The sequence below is a fragment of the Prunus persica genome, chromosome G1 (genome assembly GCF_000346465.2).
Source record: "Prunus persica cultivar Lovell chromosome G1, Prunus_persica_NCBIv2, whole genome shotgun sequence".
Lineage (NCBI taxonomy): Eukaryota > Viridiplantae > Streptophyta > Magnoliopsida > Rosales > Rosaceae > Prunus > Prunus persica.
In genome coordinates this window covers 42,690,651-42,708,318 of record NC_034009.1, presented here as the reverse complement: position 1 = coordinate 42,708,318, position 17,668 = coordinate 42,690,651, and the positions used below count along the sequence as shown (strand labels likewise).

Genomic DNA, 17,668 nt, shown 5'->3' with positions numbered 1-17,668 from the left:
GCTATAAGGTCCTAAATGTGAATTGAGAAGAGAAGACAGGGTTATATAATTGGTGAAATCTCTGTGATGTGTCAGCATGGGCAATTTGGCAGTGAATGAAGAAGCATTGAGGGTTCGTTTAGTTCAAGGTTTAAGAGTTTGTGAATGAGTTTAAAATTACATTCCCATGTTTGGGAGAAATGAGAGCAAAGAGATTCAGCATTTAATACAAAATCTTCCCTTTACATTATACTTGTCATATTGCAATTACTCAGAATCTGGAAATAACCAATAATACAAAAGGATGAAGCAACTTTAATCCAGCTTTTCCACTTTGCACTGTGCATCTATCATTATAAAGCCTGAGTTCTCTCATCTGTAACAAACGAAAGAAAGAAAATAAAATAAAAATCCTCCATTTCTCATGGCTTCAAGCACGAAGACTACATCCCTTTACATTTTTTTACCAACCAAAGCTGAAGAGGAGGAGGCAAATAGGGCCAACAATCCTGAGGAACAAGTAAAAAGTGTTGAGGTGGAAATCAGAGGGTTTTTACCAAAGTGGAAGACTACTTCATTTTACACTTTTTTACCAACCAAAGCTGAGGAAGAGTTGGAAAAAAAGGCCAGCGATACCGAGAGATGTGTAAAAACTGTCCAGGTCGAAATCAGAGAGCTTTCATCGACACAAACAAGGGATTATTTTTCTTCATAGAAGGTTTGGTGATTGCAGGTCCCCTAAATTTGTTTAGTATATCTGGTTTGGCTATAAAACATCAAGACAAACGTAAAAGAATAATTTAGACATGCGTGCATGAGACGGAACCAGATATGGAAAATAATACAAATTTAATTAACAACTGGATTCAACACAAATAACATAATTAATTAATTAACCATAAACAGTGATTTAATCAAATCATTCTACTTCCTCTGCGCTAGAATCACCTGGTTGACCACTTTGTCAAAATCCACAAAAGACAACCCACTAGGACCAGTAGTGGCCTCCTTTGCCAACTTCTTCCACTCCAAGGTTTTCTTCCTCATCTCCTCTCCCTCCTCTCCCTCCATCAACTTCCTCACAAGCCCCTCCACATAATCTCTTTTCACATCAGGGTCTATCTCCAACCCTATCCCCCATTCTTTGCAACTAAACCTACAATTGGTCTGCTGCTCTGCAAAGAAGGGCCAGCAGATCATGGGCACTCCACCACACAAACTTTCAAGCGTAGAGTTCCATCCACTGTGCGTCAAGAACCCTCCTATGGCCGGGTGGTTCAGGACTTGTTCTTGAGGGCACCAATTCGCCAATAGGCTCCTTTCTTTCGTCTCCTCCACAAACTCTGCCGGAACCATAGCTGATTCTCCCCCTACAAGGTCAGGCCTAATAACCCACAAAAATGTATGCTTGCTGTTTGCAAGGCCCCAAGCAAACTCAATCAGCTGCTCAGATGTCATGACCGTGATACTTCCGAAATTGACATAAACCACAGAGTTGGGTTCTTCCGTGTCGAGCCATTCAAGACACTCTGGTTCCTCTGTCCACAGATTTGACCCGATTGACTTCAACTCGTTGTCTGCTGGTATCTGGCTGAGTTGCAGATGGAGAGGTCCAATGCAGTGAATAGGTGAAAGCAAAGTTGAAAGTGCATCTATGACTTCATGTTCTAATTCATAAAACGTGTTCAAAATGATAGCTGAGGCTTTTCTAGCTCGTGTTGTTTCGTGCACGATAAAATCCAGTATGGGGTCGTTTGGGTCTGTGGTTCTCATGAAGGTTGGGATGTCCCTCAATCGGATATCTTTCATGCCTGGTATCCAATCTATCACAGTCTCCAAGTATCCGTTTGTCAAATAACTGGCATCTGCAAATTAAATCAAATTATCAAATTAGGAAAGTTAGTTAACATTTTAATTAAAATATAAGTTAATCATATGAACAACATCAGTCAATATCAATAAATAGAAGACGTGTCCAACTGTAAAGTCCGTCAATTTCCAAATGACCAGCTCAGAAGGTTGAATTCAAAACTTCATACCAAACACCCTTAATAGGCCGCCATGTTACAGTATCCAGTACATTATCGATATCAACCAAATATCAACAATAATTAATGTACTGCAACTGTAGATTTGTACCCAATAACAGGAGAAACTCTTGCATAAAACCGAAATAGCACTATTCCGGCCAATAACGGTATCCGACTGTGATTGGTCAGCGATATCAAAACAATGCTATTTTCGTTTCATACAAGTTTTTCTACTACACTAGATTTTTTGTTTTGTGTTTTTTTCCAAATTAGTATGCAGTTTATTATTAAAAATGAAAAGCATAAAGATATACACAAGCAAGCGCAACAGTACTTGGGTCTTTCATTTTGATCGAGATTAATACCTTTAAGAGGAGTGAGACCCTTTTCAATAAGACGATGGTACTGAACGTAGGACATGAAGCCACAAGCACTTGTTGTCCAGAAAAGCACTTCTGGAATCCCTAATTCCTCTGCTGCATCAAGAGTGAAGCTCATGACACCATCAGAAACTATGCAACTCACAGGAGGAGAATCGGGGGAAGAGTTGAGCTTAGACAAAAGCTCTCTGAAGTGAGGCAAGCAGTGTCTCCTGGTGGAGTAACACAGAGATGGTATGTCTTGGGTGACACTAGCATCCGTTGGAGGCAGGCCATCCGGAATGTTTTCGAACCGAAAGGAAGGAAGGCCATCGAGAGAGTTGGGGCCTCTGGATTTAAGAAGGCGTTTGTGGTTGAACTCTGTGTTCACAAAGGTTATGTGGAAGCCCTTGTAGTGGAGGAGCTTGGCTACTTTGAGCATTGGGTTTATGTGGCCTTGTGCTGGGTATGGTATGCAAACTGCATGAGGTTTCTCTGCCAAACCAATTGAACCCATTTCTCTGTTTCTCTCTGTTTTTATTTCCCTCAACACGACACGAACACGAAGCTAATGAAAATGGAAATGGAATGGTGTGGTGGGAAGAGGTGTTCGCGGTTTATATAGAAGGTAAGGGGTGGGCTGATTAGGTTCACTTACACACCGATTTTTTAATTAATTTAAAGGTCAAACAAATCGGAAAGATATAGCTGTATCGTTCATAAGCATAATGTAATCATATTATATATATATATATATATATATATATATATTTTAGGAGGCATATCATATAATATTCAGAGTCAAATTGTCAATCTTATTGCCGACCTAGTTTTAACAGAGAGGAGAGGACGTGCTACAGTGAAGACCGCATGCAAGCATTTGAAGTTTTTTTTTTTATCATTCATTCGTATTGACTATCTGGGTAAGTGTGATCTGATTTCATGGCTTAAATTCTCCATGGATGGGCCTTCGAGTAAACAGTCCCCATCACTATAAATATTATACAATATGACCTCAATGATAGGGTCCCTATTTAAGGGAAGGATCGTATGGAGATTTGTCAACGAGCATCCCTAGATGCGATTCAGTGATCTAAAACCCTCTATTTAGAAACCATTGATTTGATGATGTATTTTTCTGTACTAAAAAATAGAAACAAGAACAATGTCTTTGATAAACATTGAAATGACCTATGACAAATGATTCTAAAATAAATGCATAAAAAAGTAGATGGTTTGAATTATGAAATTAAATTACAAGGATCGGTTTTAATAAAATAATGAATCCTCATAAATAAAGAGACTTATTATATTACGTGTGTATTCCATGCCACAAATAGGAATAAATAAGTGGAACTAGTGTGTAGGAGAAATATTTTTATAAAACGGAAAAGATTTTTATAAAACGGGGATATCACTTTCACTTGCTTTGGTGGACTAGTGTGCAGCATTATTGACTGTGCTCTCTTTGTTGCAATTAAGGCAACTTTATGTCTCTTTGTTGAAAGAGACTACTCTTAAATGGTGGTCATGAACATTACCATCACATTATGTGTCATTGAATAATTTATTGAAATTTAAATAACGAATAGATTATATTAAATTAATCTGATAACATATAATGTGATGATAATGCTCACTATAAACACTTTTTGAACACTTGGATTGGATATGATGATTCCATTATTTGCATTGGGAGTTAAATTTCAGATCTACTATTGGATTTGTTGGTATACGTTAAACAAGTTCACCCTATGATTAAAAGCTAATGTAATGTGAAAAAGTGTCATCCAAGGTCATTGGGGTGTACTTATGTGAACAAAATTAATTACAAACATGTTATTAATTTTTTTAGTTAGAGAATATTATATTATTAGTTACAAATGACAATCAATAATTAATTAAAAAGAATTAATAAAAACCTACTTGTTATGTTAATAACCAGTTGTTATCAACTCTTGCTTGTATGAGGCATGTGCCCATGTGAGAGGACCATCGATGCATCGGGAAGGCTTTTCAGGCAGAAAATGATTGTTAAATTAAGGGGCCACAATTTTGTCCTCAATATTTAAAAGGCTCTTTAGGCAGAAAATCATTGTTAAATGGGTAAACTGCCGAAAATCCCTTTAAACTATAACACTTGTTCAAATGTTCATCCCAAATTATTTTTTCAGTCAATAATGACCAATTTAATCCCTGTCATTAGCATCCAATTTTTCGTTAAAAATAATTAAATCTTTAAAAACTAAAGAAGCAAAAAAAAACAAAACAAAAGACAAAAAAAAAACCCTAGCAATCAACGTCTTCCCCACCCCATCCCCCAAACTCTCTCTCTGAAATCCCACATCTGTAAGGTTTTTTCAGTGAAAGAGCTGCAGATGTTTTTCCAGTGAAAGAGAAACAGCGGAGGTCTGCGACAGCAATTGGGTGATTTAAGTTTTAAATTGAGTTTCTGGTATTCGGAGTAAATTGAGTTTTTGGAATTGACAAAAGGGCTTTTGATAAAATAAATCAAAAAGCTATTTGGAGTTTATCTCAGAATTTGGTGGCTTTTTTTTGGTAAGAGAATTTGGTGGCTTTGATAAGAATTATTTGGGGATCTGCCAATTTGGTGGTGCGGCAAGCAGTTGGGCCAAAGGTGCAGAGGCATGGCGACATGGATCCGCTTCCGATTATTCCAGGTAGAGATATTGAATACCAATAGTAATATATCTTCTGGTCAGGTCAATAACTAGTTTAAATGTGTTTATGACAGGTACATGGATTGATCTGAAGCAACATTTGATTGGAGGTGTAGTGGACAATGGTTCGAGGCTGGGACGAAATTCTTCAGATTGAACTGGCTGATGATGTTGAATCTGGGGTGGGTGCATAAGGATATCAGAATATGGGTTGCACTTAAATCGGATTCTTGAAAGAAAGTGAGAGGGAGAGAAGAATAAGAAGGAAAAATGAGAGAGAGAGAGAGAGAGAGAGAGAGAGAGAGGAAGAAGAAGGAAAAGGAAAAAGAATAAAAAAAAGGAGAAAGAGAGAAGAAATTATGATTTTATATTTTTTTTATTATGTTTTGGTATTGTTCTTGTAAAATGACAAAATTATCTTTATAATTAACAGAAAATTAAATGAACGTCTAAAAATTTGACGGCAGGGGCTAAGTTGATAATTTAAAATAATTCGAGAACTAAATTGGCTGAAAAAATAATTTAAGATGGACAGTTCGACAGTATATATAGTTTAGGAGGGTATTCGGCTATTTACCTTGTTAAATTAAAGGGCCACAATTTTATCCTCAATATCTAAATATTTGGACTGCTTGCGTAGGGGCTGAGGTAAAGGTTCAAAAACTTGTGACTATTTAAATTTTGACATAATTTTTGGATTATTAGATTATTCTACTTTTAATGAATAAGATTAAATTTTTTAGTATAAAAAAAATATTTAAATACGAATTTTAAATATATGAGACGGATTCGTAACCTCTATATATATATTTTTTTATTTTTGCTCTTTCTGAACTTAATTATATATACGAATCTTATATGCAAGTTGCAACTATAGGAAGATTGTAACCCTCCGACTTCGCCTAAATGTCGAATGTAGGTGGATGATATAGAAAGATATTAGGAGAATTTCTCCAGCTAGTGGGCCCTTTAGTTTTTGAAAAGTTTTTAAATGCTTTCAATTTATTATACTTTTCAACTTGAAATATGAAAGATATATTTTGCTTCCAAAACAATAGGATTTTTATTATTTAATACAAGCGATATTATAAGGAAGTTTTTCACACACACTATCATGATATCACGTGAATTTGAACATGAGACGCCTAATCTGCAAGTCAATGCCATTTTTACTGGCTAAACACCATTGGCCAAAACAATATGATTTACTTCCCTTGAATAAATAATTTTAACATCTGAAAATTTCAAAACAAACATATTTGAGATTATATTTTGATAATAAATTTCACTAAACCAATACCAATTTATTTCTTCACTTTCACCTCGAAAAGAATGAATCTCCGCGGATCAAAACTCTTCTTCAGCTTTGGTTGGTAAATAAGTGTAAAAGGAAGTAGTCTTCCACTTTGGTAAAATCTGATTTCCACCTCAACATTTTTTACTTGTTCTTCACCATTGTTGGCCCTATTTGCCTCCTCTTCTTCAGCTTTGGTTGGTATAAAAATGTAAAAGGAAGCAGTCTTAGTGCTAAAAGCCATGAGAAATTGAGGTTTTTTCTTTCTTTCTTTCTTTTGGTACAGATGAGAGAATTCAAATAGTTGAAACATTAAGAATTAATCTGCCTCTGGTTTTTTGTATTAGTGGTTTGTTTCCAGATTCGGAAGAACTCTGTAGAGCAAGAACACTCATGTTGTTAGATTATGGTGGTGGAGCATGATGGCTAAACAATAGCCACAAAAATAATATTGTACAATATAGAATATTATAGATGAAGCCCCACACTTGTGGCTGGAGAAAGAACAACAAATAAAAGAACAAAAATTATTGGAAATTCAAGAAGAATACAAAATGGTATAGTCTCGCCGGCCGCCCCTCGGTTATATGGAGACAAAATTGCTTTGCACCTCATGACAGTTTTGGTTAGACCATCGATTGTATGAGCAAATGATCAATAATCCTGCGTTGGCATCATAGGTATTTTGATAGGCTTGAAATTTTTGTATGACCTGGTTCTTCAAATGCCCAATTGCCCATGCTAACATAAACCAAGAACCACAAGAACGGAAATTAAAGTAAACAATGATACATTACATAGATTTAGCTTATTATATTACGATGTGTTCTCAATTCATATTGCATTACTTTTTTTTTGGTTCCACCACAAGAGAAAACAACATTATTACTGATGTAACTGGTGTCATAAGATGTGGTGGCTAAAATTCCACAATGATATTTTTAGCCACTTCATCATGTGCAACGAATATTAATACGATTCAAAATAAATTCGATAATAGATAGCATTCACTAAAAATACATCACTAATCAATCTCTTTCTGTTGAGTTTAGCCAAAAGTACCAACAACAGCACGCCTATCAAGAATACAAATTGGATCACTTCAAGGCCAAAATAAAGTCTTAGTTACGAAATTTGCGGTTTGAATAAAATCACATGGTAAGGATTAAAAAAAGAAGAAGCAAAACTACAAAATCAGAGGCCTAGCCTAGCAATCATAATTTATGACTCATAAACATTAGAGTTTGATATTTTGGGGGGCCACAAGCTTAAAATTATGGAATTTTTTATACTATACTTTTTATATAGTCAAAGAGGTGAGAAGATGATGGGGGATTAGGCCATCTCGGGCCTATGAATAGCTCCGCCCCTGTCGCTGCCAACACAACACGAACTCATTACCAACTATAGTCATAAGCATTATTGTTGCCTACGTAAACAGCATATTCTTTGGCCTGCATCTCTCCTAATTGGGGTGAACAATAGTATGAAATATGGATAGCTCAAGATAAAACGATTTCAACGATCATAAGGGCAATATTAGAAATTTTAACCAAGGTTTGACAGATAAGTTTTCTCAATAATATTTTCTATTCCATTTAAAAAACTATAAAATATATATAGGAACAAGAACGGGCAATCGCCGACTCCAGTTGGTGGAGAGTGATCCAGTCTCATTATAGAATACAAAAAAACCATACATAAGAACAAAACAAAATAAACAAAAAAACAACAAACAAAAGAACGAAAAATATTTATAGATATTTTGATAGGCTTGAAATTTTTGTATGAACTGGTTCTTCATTAGTTGACTTTTCAAAAAGGGGTTCTTATAAAACTGGTACTGTAAGAGGCTTTTCTTCTCACCTCTATATCCCATCTTTCTTAGCTTCTCTGGTTCAATTTGTGTGTGATTTGAGAGGGAAAAAGGAAAAGAGACAGAATGAGTTCAAATTGTTTGATAGAGAAGCCACATGCAGTTTGCATACCATACCCAGCTCAAGGCCACATTAACCCAATGCTGAAACTAGCCAAACTCCTCCACTATAAAGGTTTTCATATAACCTATGTGAACAGTGAGTTCAACCTCAAACGCCTCCTTAAATCCAGAGGTCCCAACTCTCTCGATGGCCTTCCCTCCTTTCGATTCGAGACCATCCCCGACGGCCTGCCTCCAACTGATGCCAATGCCACCCAAGACATACCATCCTTATGTGATTCCACTAGGAAACGCAGCTTGCCTTACTTCAGAGACCTTTTGTCCAAGCTTAACTCTTCGCCCGATTGCCCTCCTGTAAGTTGCATAGTTTCTGACGGTGCCATGGGCTTCACTCTTGATGCAGCCCAAGAATTTGGCCTTCCAGAAGTGCTTTTCTGGACAACCAGTGCTTGTGGCTTCTTGGCCTATGTACACTACCACCGCCTCATTGAAAAGGGTCTAACTCCTCTCAAGGTTTTATTCTCAGCTAAAAGGAAAACCCTACTTCTAGTTTGTTCATTTGGAATGACTGACTTTGCAATGAACACATATTTACTGATCATGATCTATTTTTTTTATTTTTGGTTTGTAGATGAACATCGTGTCCTAAACCATGCTACTCGACATTATTTTTAACGCATTATTTCTTAATTTGATTTGCAGATGCCAGTTATTTGACAAACGGCTATTTGGAGACTGAGATAGATTGGATACCAGGTATGAGAGGCATCCGACTAAAGGACATCCCCAGCTTCATTAGAACCACAGACCCAGATGATATCATGCTGGATTTTTGGGTGCATGAAACAGAGCGAACTCGAAAAGCTTCTGCTGTCATCTTTAACACCTTCCATGACTTTGAACATGAAGTTTTAGATGCACTTTCGACTTTGCTACCACCTATTTACTCCATTGGACCCCTACATCTACAGATTAATCAGATCCCGGCAGATAGCGAGTTGAAGGAGATAAGATCAAACCTATGGACAGAGGAACCAGAGTGTCTAGAATGGCTTAACTCTAAAGAACCTAACTCTGTGGTTTATGTCAACTTTGGAAGCATCACAGTGATGACAGCAGAGCAGCTAATTGAGTTTGCTTGGGGACTTGCAAATAGCAACCAGACCTTCTTTTGGGTGATTAGGCCTGACCTTGTTGGTGGGGATTCAGCTGTGGTTCCACCGGAGTTTGTGGAAGAGACCAAAGAAAGGAGCCTGTTGGCAAATTGGTGCCCTCAAGAACAAGTCCTGAGCCATCCGGCTGTAGGAGGGTTCTTGACTCACAGCGGTTGGAACTCTACTATTGAAAGTGTGTGTGCTGGAGTGCCCATGATCTGCTGGCCCTTCTTCGCAGAGCAACAGACCAATTGTAGGTACAGTGAGAAAGAGTGGGGCATTGACATGGAGATAGAGAGTGATGTTAAAAGAAACCACGTAGAGGGGCTTGTGAGAAAATTAATGGAGGGAGACGAGGGCAAAGAGATGAGGAAGAAAGCCCTGGAATGGAAAAAGTTGGCAACAGAGGCCACCAGTCCTAATGGCTCATCTTTTGTGGGTTTGGACAAAATGGTTAACGAGGTGCTTCTATCTCCATGAAATATTGGAATTGATAAGAATTCTACCTAGTTGCTATTTTGTATTTGGCCTAGTTAAACCTAAAAATTCTAGTGCTTGAAAACCATGTTATTCTTACTCATTTGCACTATAGTAGTAAGCTGCCTCATATCCTGTTAATACCTAAGATTATGTTCTTTTTCCCCTCATTAACGGAGGATCCCGATTTGGCAAGACTATCAGCAACCATGTTCCTTCTCTATAGACCTGAGCTATCTAAACTTTCAAGCCACCTCAAAACACACTCAAATTAAAACAAGCGTGACAACAAGATAAAAGAAATTCATACCTCCATCACATGTATTACTCACCCATGAATAAAACTCTATAATATATATAAAAGAAATCGTACGAATGTTATGTATTTTATACTATCTCTCTGTCATTTTTCCTCCCTATTTATAATAGCATCCGCACGATAATAACGTTCGGACGTGAGAATATTATGCAAACTGAAGAAGACGTCATGCAAATGAAACAAAACCGTTAAATTTATTGCCATATTAATTTTAGGGAGTTGTTTCATTGCCTTTATTTTATAGTGTTATATACTGTAAATTAATTAAAAATTATGTGCATATTAATTTCTTACTTGGCAAAACACATAGGTTGCTGGATTTTAATTGAACTTGGAGAGCTTATTGACTATATCATCTTGATAAAAATGGACCTATTTTTAAGAAGCTCTATTCATCGTCAGGGACGTACCTAGGATTTGAAATTAGGATGGGTTAGATTTACTTTACATATAAGCCTCGAAGGGAGTAACACAGAGATGGTATGTCTTGGGTGATATTGGCATCCGTTGGAGGCAGGCCATCCGGAATGTTTTCGAACCGAAAGGAAGGAAGGCCATCGAGAGAGTTGGGGCTTCTGGACTTAAGAAGGCGTTATTTGTGGTTGAACTCTGTGTTCACAAAGGTTATGTGGAAGCCTTTGTAGTGGAGGAGCTTGGCTACTTTGAGCATTGGGTTTATGTGACCTTGTGCTGGGAATGGTATGCAAACTGCATGAGGCTTCTCTGTCAAACCAATTGAACCCATTTCTCTGTTTCTCTCTGTTTTTATTTCCCTCAACACGACACGAACACGAAGCTAATGAAAATGGAAATGGAATGGTGTGGTGGGAAGAGGAAGTGTTCGCAGTTTATATAGAAGCTAAGGGGTGGGCTGATTAGGTAAATCAGGTAAACTTAAACACCGATTTTTTAATTAATTTAAAGGTCAAACAAATCGGAAAGATTTAGTTGCATCGTTCATAAGCAGAATGTAATCATATATATATATATATATTTAGGGGGCATATCATATAATATTCAGAGTCAAATTGTCAATCTTATTACCGACTTTGTTTTAACAGAGAGGAGAGGAGAGGACGTGCCACAGTGCAAGCATTTGAAGTTTTATTTATTTATTTATAAATTTATCATTCATTCGTAAGTGCGATCTGATATCAAGGCTTAAATTCTCCATGGATGGGAAGGATCGCATCACTATAAATATTATACAACATCACCTCAATGATAGGATCCCTATTTAAGGGAAGGATCGCATGGAGATTTGTGAACGAGCATCCCTAGATGCGATTCAGTGATCTAAACCATCTATTTAGATAATTGATTTGATGATGTATTTTTTGTAATAAAAAATAGAAACAAGAACAATGTCTTTGATAAACACTGAGAAGACATATGACAAATGATTCTAAAATAAATGTCTAAAAAATAGATAGTTTAAATTATGGAACTAAATTACAAGATAGGCTGGGTTCTAACAAAATAATAAATTCTCATAAATAAAGAGACTTATTATATTACATGCGTATTCCACGCCACAAATAGGAACAAACAAGTGGGACTAGTGTGTAGGAGAAAGATTTCTATAAAATGGGGATATCACTTTCACTTGTTTTGGCGGACTAGTGTGTAGTATTATTGGTCGTGCTATCTCCGTTGCAATTAAGGCAACTTGTTTTGGCAAGGGCCATAACATAATTGATCTCTTTGTTGAAAGAGACCACTCTTAAACGTTGGTCATGAACATTACTATCACATTATATGTGTGGTTGAATAATTTTTTGAAATTTAAATAATAGGTAGATTATATCAAATTAATCTGATAACATATAATGTGATGATAATGCACATTGTAAACACTTTTTGAACACTTGAATTGGATATGATGATTCCATTATTTGTATTGGGAGTTAGATTTCAGATATACTGTGGGATTTGTTGGTATATGTTAAACGAGTTCACCCTATGATTAAAAGCTAATGTAATGTGAAAAAGTATCATCCAAGGTCGTTGGTGTGTACTTATGTGAACAAAAATTAATTACAAACATGTTATTAATATTTTTAGTTAGAGAATATTATATTATTAGTTACAAATGACAATCAATAATTAATTAGAAAGAATTAACAAAAACCTACTTGTTATGTTAATAACCAGTTGTTATCAACTTTTGCTTGTATGGGGCATGAGCCCATGTGGAAGGACCATCGATGCATCGGAAAGGCTTTTTAGGCAGAAAATGATTGTCCTCGATATTTAAATATTTGGACTGCTTGCGTAGGAGCTGAGGTAAAGGATATATATATATATATATTTATATAGGACGGATTCGTAATATTATATTTTATATATAAGTTTTGACATAACTTTTAGGTCATTAAATTACTGCACATGAATGAAATTAAATCTTTTCGCATAAAAAAATTATTTAAATACGAATTATATATATGGAGTGTATTCATGACCCCTATTGACAGATCATATCACCACTGAAAGCCGAGCTTATTACAGACCGAGGCATTTCATTGCTAGGTCGCACATATATCGACCCGAACAAACATGCCTATTACTGACCGTCACATGGTCCTTTCCTTGCTAGGTCACACGTATACTGATCCGACCACAGTGATGCTATATCTGACCAGGAGCGCATTGATGACTTGCAAGGTTGATCGGACCCCTGTCAGATTAGTCACTCCAACCCTTGATAGGACAATGTGACGAAGGCAGGTAATCAGTTAATGCACTTCCCATCCAGGACCAAGTGTCGCCTCCCTCTTTGATACGCAGTAAACCACTTGGTGATGGACATGGACAATTTAATACGCCTCCCATCTGAAGCCATTGCTTTGCCACCTGACCCTAGCATAGTGCTTAGATTAGGCCATTAAATGTGAGTTTGGCCCCACCAGTGGGAAGGGTAGAAAATGTCTTCTCTCTCGAAGATATCCCAGTCTCCCCTTCTTCCTCTATAAATATCCCTTACCTATCTCTGGACAAAGGTAATAAAACTTATGAAACCCTATATCCAATTACGCCACCACCAAATAGCTTCTGACTTAACCATCGATGTGGGTTTGAACATAAGAAGCTTAGTCTGCAAGTCAAGGCTATTTCTACTAGCTAAACACCGTTGGCCAAAACAATATGATTTACTTCCCTTGAATAAATAATTTTAACATCTGAAAATTTCAAAACAAACATATTTGAAATTATATTTTGATAATAAATTTCACCAAACCAATACCAATTTATTTCTTCACTTTCACCTCCAAAAGAATGAATCTCCGGGGATCAAAACTCTTCTTCAGCTTTGGTTGGTAAATAAGTGTAAAAGGAAGTAGTCTTCCACTTTGGTAAAAACCCTCTGATTTCGACCTCAACATTTTTAACTTGTTCTTCACCATTGTTGGCCCTATTTGCCTCTCTTCTTCAGTTTTGGTTGGTATAAAAATGTAAAAGGAAGCAGTCTTAGTGCTAAAAGCCATGAGAAATGGAGGATTTTTTATTTATTTATTTCTTTTGTTACAGATGAGAGAATTCAAATAGTTGAAACATTAGGGTTTAATCTGCCTCTGGCTTTTTGTATTACTGGTTTGTTTCCAGATTCGGAGTAATTGCAATATGACATGTATGTAAAGGAAAGATTTTGTTTGAAATGATGAAACTTTCTCTTTACTGTCATTCTTTTTTCCTGATATTTTTACTGACAAATGCCATTAATCTCAATGCTTGTTCTTCAAATGCCCAATCGCCCATGCTAACATAAACCAAGAACCACAAGAACGGAAATTAAAGTAAACAACGATACATTACATAGATTTAGCTTGTTATATTAGGATGTGTTCTCAATTCAGATTGCATTAATTTTTTTAAGAGATTTTTTTTTTGTTCCACCACAAGAGAAAACAACATTATTACTGATGTAACTGGTGTCATAAGATGTGGTGGCTAAAATTCCACAATGGTATTTTTAATCACTTCATCATGTGCAACGAATATCAATATGATTCATCATGTGTAACGAATATCAATATGATTCAAAATGGACTCGATAATGGATAGCATTCACTAAAAATACATCACTAATCAATCTCTTTCTGTTGAGTTTAGCCAAAAGTTCCAACAACAGCACGCCTATGAAGAATACAAATTGGATCACTTCAAGGCCTAGTGTGCGTGGTCCCGCATCTCTCCTAATGATTTCAACGATCATAAGGGGAATATTATAAATTTTAACCAAGGTTTGACAGATAAGTTTTCTCAATAATATTTTCTATTCCATTTAAAAAAACTATAAAATATATATAGGAACAAGAACGGGCAATCGCCGCCTCCAGTGGGTGGAGAGTGATCCAGTCTCATTATAGAATACAAAAAAAAAAACATACATAAGAACAAAACAAAATGAACAAAAAAACAACAAACAAAAGAACAAAAAATATATATAGATATTTTGATAGGCTTGAAATTTTTGTATGAACTGGTTCTTCATTTGTCGCATTATTTGACTTTTAAAAAAAGGGTTCCTATAAAACTGGTACTGTAAGAGGCTTTTCTTCTCACCTCTATATCCCATCTTTCTTAGCTTCTCTGGTTCAATTTGTGTGTGATTTGAGAGGGAAAAAAGAAAAGAGACAGAATGAGTTCAAATTGTTTGATAGAGAAGCCACATGCAGTTTGCATACCATTTCCAGCTCAAGGACACATTAACCCAATGCTGAAACTAGCCAAACTCCTCCACTACAAAGGTTTTCATATAACTTTTGTGAACACTGAGTTTAACCACAAACGCCTCCTTAAATCCCGAGGTCCCAACTCTCTTGATGGCTTTCCATCCTTTCGATTCGAGACCATCCCCGACGGCCTGCCTCCAACTGATGCCAATGCCACCCAAGACATACCATCCTTATGTGATTCCACTAGGAAACGCGGCTTGCCTTACTTCAGAGACCTTTTGTCCAAGCTTAACTCTTCGCCCGATTGCCCTCCTGTAAGTTGCGTAGTTTCTGACGGTGCCATGGGCTTCACTCTTGATGCAGCCCAAGAACTTGGCCTTCCAGAAGTGCTTTTCTGGACAACCAGTGCTTGTGGCTTCTTGGCCTATGTACACTACCACCGCCTCATTGAAAAGGGTCTAACTCCTCTCAAAGGTTTTATTCTCAACTAAAAGGAAAACCCTACTTCTAGTTTGGTCATTTGGAATGACTGCCTTTGCAATGAACATATATTTACTGATCATGATCTATTTTTTTATTTTTGGTTTGTAGATGAACATCTTGTCCTAAACCATGCTACTTGACATTATTTTTAACGCATTATTTCTTAATTTGACTTGCAGATGCCAGTTATTTGACAAACGGCTATTTGGAGACTGAGATAGATTGGATACCAGGCATGAGAGGCATCCGACTAAAGGACATCCCCAGCTTCATTAGAACCACAGACCCAGATGATATCATGCTGGATTTTGTGGTGCATGAAACAGAGCGAACTCGAAAAGCTTCTGCTGTCATCTTTAACACCTTCCATGACTTTGAACATGAAGTTTTAAATGCACTTTCGACTTTGCTACCACCTATTTACTCCATTGGACCCCTACATCTACAGATTAATCAGATCCCGGCAGATAGCGAGTTGAAGGAGATAAGATCAAACCTATGGACAGAAGAACCAGAGTGTCTAGAATGGCTTGACTCTAAAGAACCTAACTCTGTGGTTTATGTCAACTTTGGAAGCATCACAGTGATGACAGCAGAGCAGCTAATTGAGTTTGCTTGGGGACTTGCAAATAGCAACCAGACCTTCTTTTGGGTGATTAGGCCTGACCTTGTTGGAGGGGATTCAGCTGTGGTTCCACCAGAGTTTGTGGAAGAGACCAAAGAAAGGAGCCTGTTGGCAAATTGGTGCCCTCAAGAACAAGTCCTGAGCCATCCGGCTGTAGGAGGGTTCTTGACTCACAGCGGTTGGAACTCTACTATTGAAAGTGTGTGTGCTGGAGTGCCCATGATCTGCTGGCCCTTCTTCGCGGAGCAACAGACCAATTGTAGGTACAGTGAGAAAGAGTGGGCCATTGGCATGGAGATAGAGAGTGATGTTAAAAGAAACTACGTAGAGGGGCTTGTGAGAAAATTAATGGAGGGAGACGAGGGCAAAGAGATGAGGAAGAAAGCCCTGGAATGGAAAAAGTTGGCAACGGAGGCCATCAGTCCTAATGGCTCATCTTTTGTGGGTTTGGACAAAATGGTTAACCAGGTGCTTCTATCTCCATGAAATATTGGAATTGATAAGAATTCTACCTGGTTGCTATTTTGTATTTGGCATAATTAAACCTAAAAATTCTAGTGCTTGAAAACCATGTTATTCTTACTCACTTGCACTATAGTAGTAAGCTGCCTCATATCCTGTTAATACCTAAGATTATGTTCTTTTTCCCCTCATTAACGGAGGAGCTCGATTTGGCAAGACTATCAGCAACCGTGTTTCCTCTCTAGAGACCTGAGCTATCTAAACTCTTTCAAGCCACCTCAAAACACATTCAAATTAAAACAAGCGTGACAACAAGATAAAGGAAATTCATACCTCCATAACATGTATTACTCACCCATGAATAAAACTCTATAAATCATATATATATATATATATATATATATAAAAGAGATCGTATGAATGCTATGTATTTTATACTATGTATTTGTTATTTTTCCTTCATGTTTGCAATGTTATCCGCACGATAATAATGTGCGGACGTCCGGATGAGAGAATAACTATATATTCTGCAAACTGAAAGAAGACGTCATGCAAAGAAAACAAAACCGTTAAATTTATTGCCATATTAATTTTAGGGAGGTGTTTCATAGACTTGCCCTTTATTTTATTTATTTATTTATTTATATTTTATAGTGTTATATACTGTAAATTAATTAAAAATTATGAGCATATTAATTGCTTACTTGGTGAAACACATAGGTTGCTGGATTTTAATTGAAAATGGAGAGCTTATCGACTACATCATCTTGATAAAAATGGACCTATATCTAAGAAGCTCTATCCACCGTCTCTCCATTTGACATATCCAGCCACCCTCTCAAGTTATTTTCCACACATAGAAAGATTTAAGAGAGAGAGAGAGAGAGATGTTGTGGCCAAAAGGCATCGCAGTTCCCTCCCCCTCCTTCCATGCTTCTAGCCACAACATCTCTCTCTGTGGAAAATGACTTGAGAATTTTCTGTGTGGAAAAAGATACCTGATAATCAAACAATCCAAAAATGTAAGAATCCAAAAACGTGGAAAGAAAAGTTAAAAAAGAAAACTTGCCATAAAAAGTAATGCCATATGTAAAATTTCCCCATCGCAGTTCCCTCCCCCTCCTTCCATGCCTCCAAGCCACAACCTCTCTCTCTCTCTCTCTCTGGAAAATGACCTGAGAATCTTTCTA

The 17,668-nt window shown here is 36.9% G+C and overlaps 3 protein-coding genes across 3 annotated transcripts; 2 read left to right on the top strand and 1 right to left on the bottom strand.

Moving 5' to 3' along the window:
* LOC18792933 (7-deoxyloganetin glucosyltransferase) lies at positions 202-2,982 on the bottom strand. Its single transcript, XM_007227163.2, has 2 exons — positions 2,375-2,982; positions 202-1,844 (listed from the first exon to the last, which is right to left on the bottom strand). Exons 1-2 carry the CDS (start codon positions 2,883-2,885, stop codon positions 904-906), a joined length of 1,452 nt encoding a protein of 483 aa, XP_007227225.1. The 5' UTR covers positions 2,886-2,982; the 3' UTR covers positions 202-903.
* On the top strand, positions 8,141-10,080 carry LOC18789280 (7-deoxyloganetin glucosyltransferase). Its single transcript, XM_020555143.1, has 2 exons — positions 8,141-8,794; positions 8,983-10,080. The coding sequence occupies exons 1-2, from the start codon at positions 8,286-8,288 to the stop codon at positions 9,914-9,916; spliced, it is 1,443 nt and encodes a 480-aa protein (XP_020410732.1). The 5' UTR covers positions 8,141-8,285; the 3' UTR covers positions 9,917-10,080.
* On the top strand, positions 14,678-16,722 carry LOC18790478 (7-deoxyloganetin glucosyltransferase). The gene is made up of 2 exons (XM_007222742.2): positions 14,678-15,382; positions 15,571-16,722. Exons 1-2 carry the CDS (start codon positions 14,872-14,874, stop codon positions 16,500-16,502), a joined length of 1,443 nt encoding a protein of 480 aa, XP_007222804.1. The 5' UTR covers positions 14,678-14,871; the 3' UTR covers positions 16,503-16,722.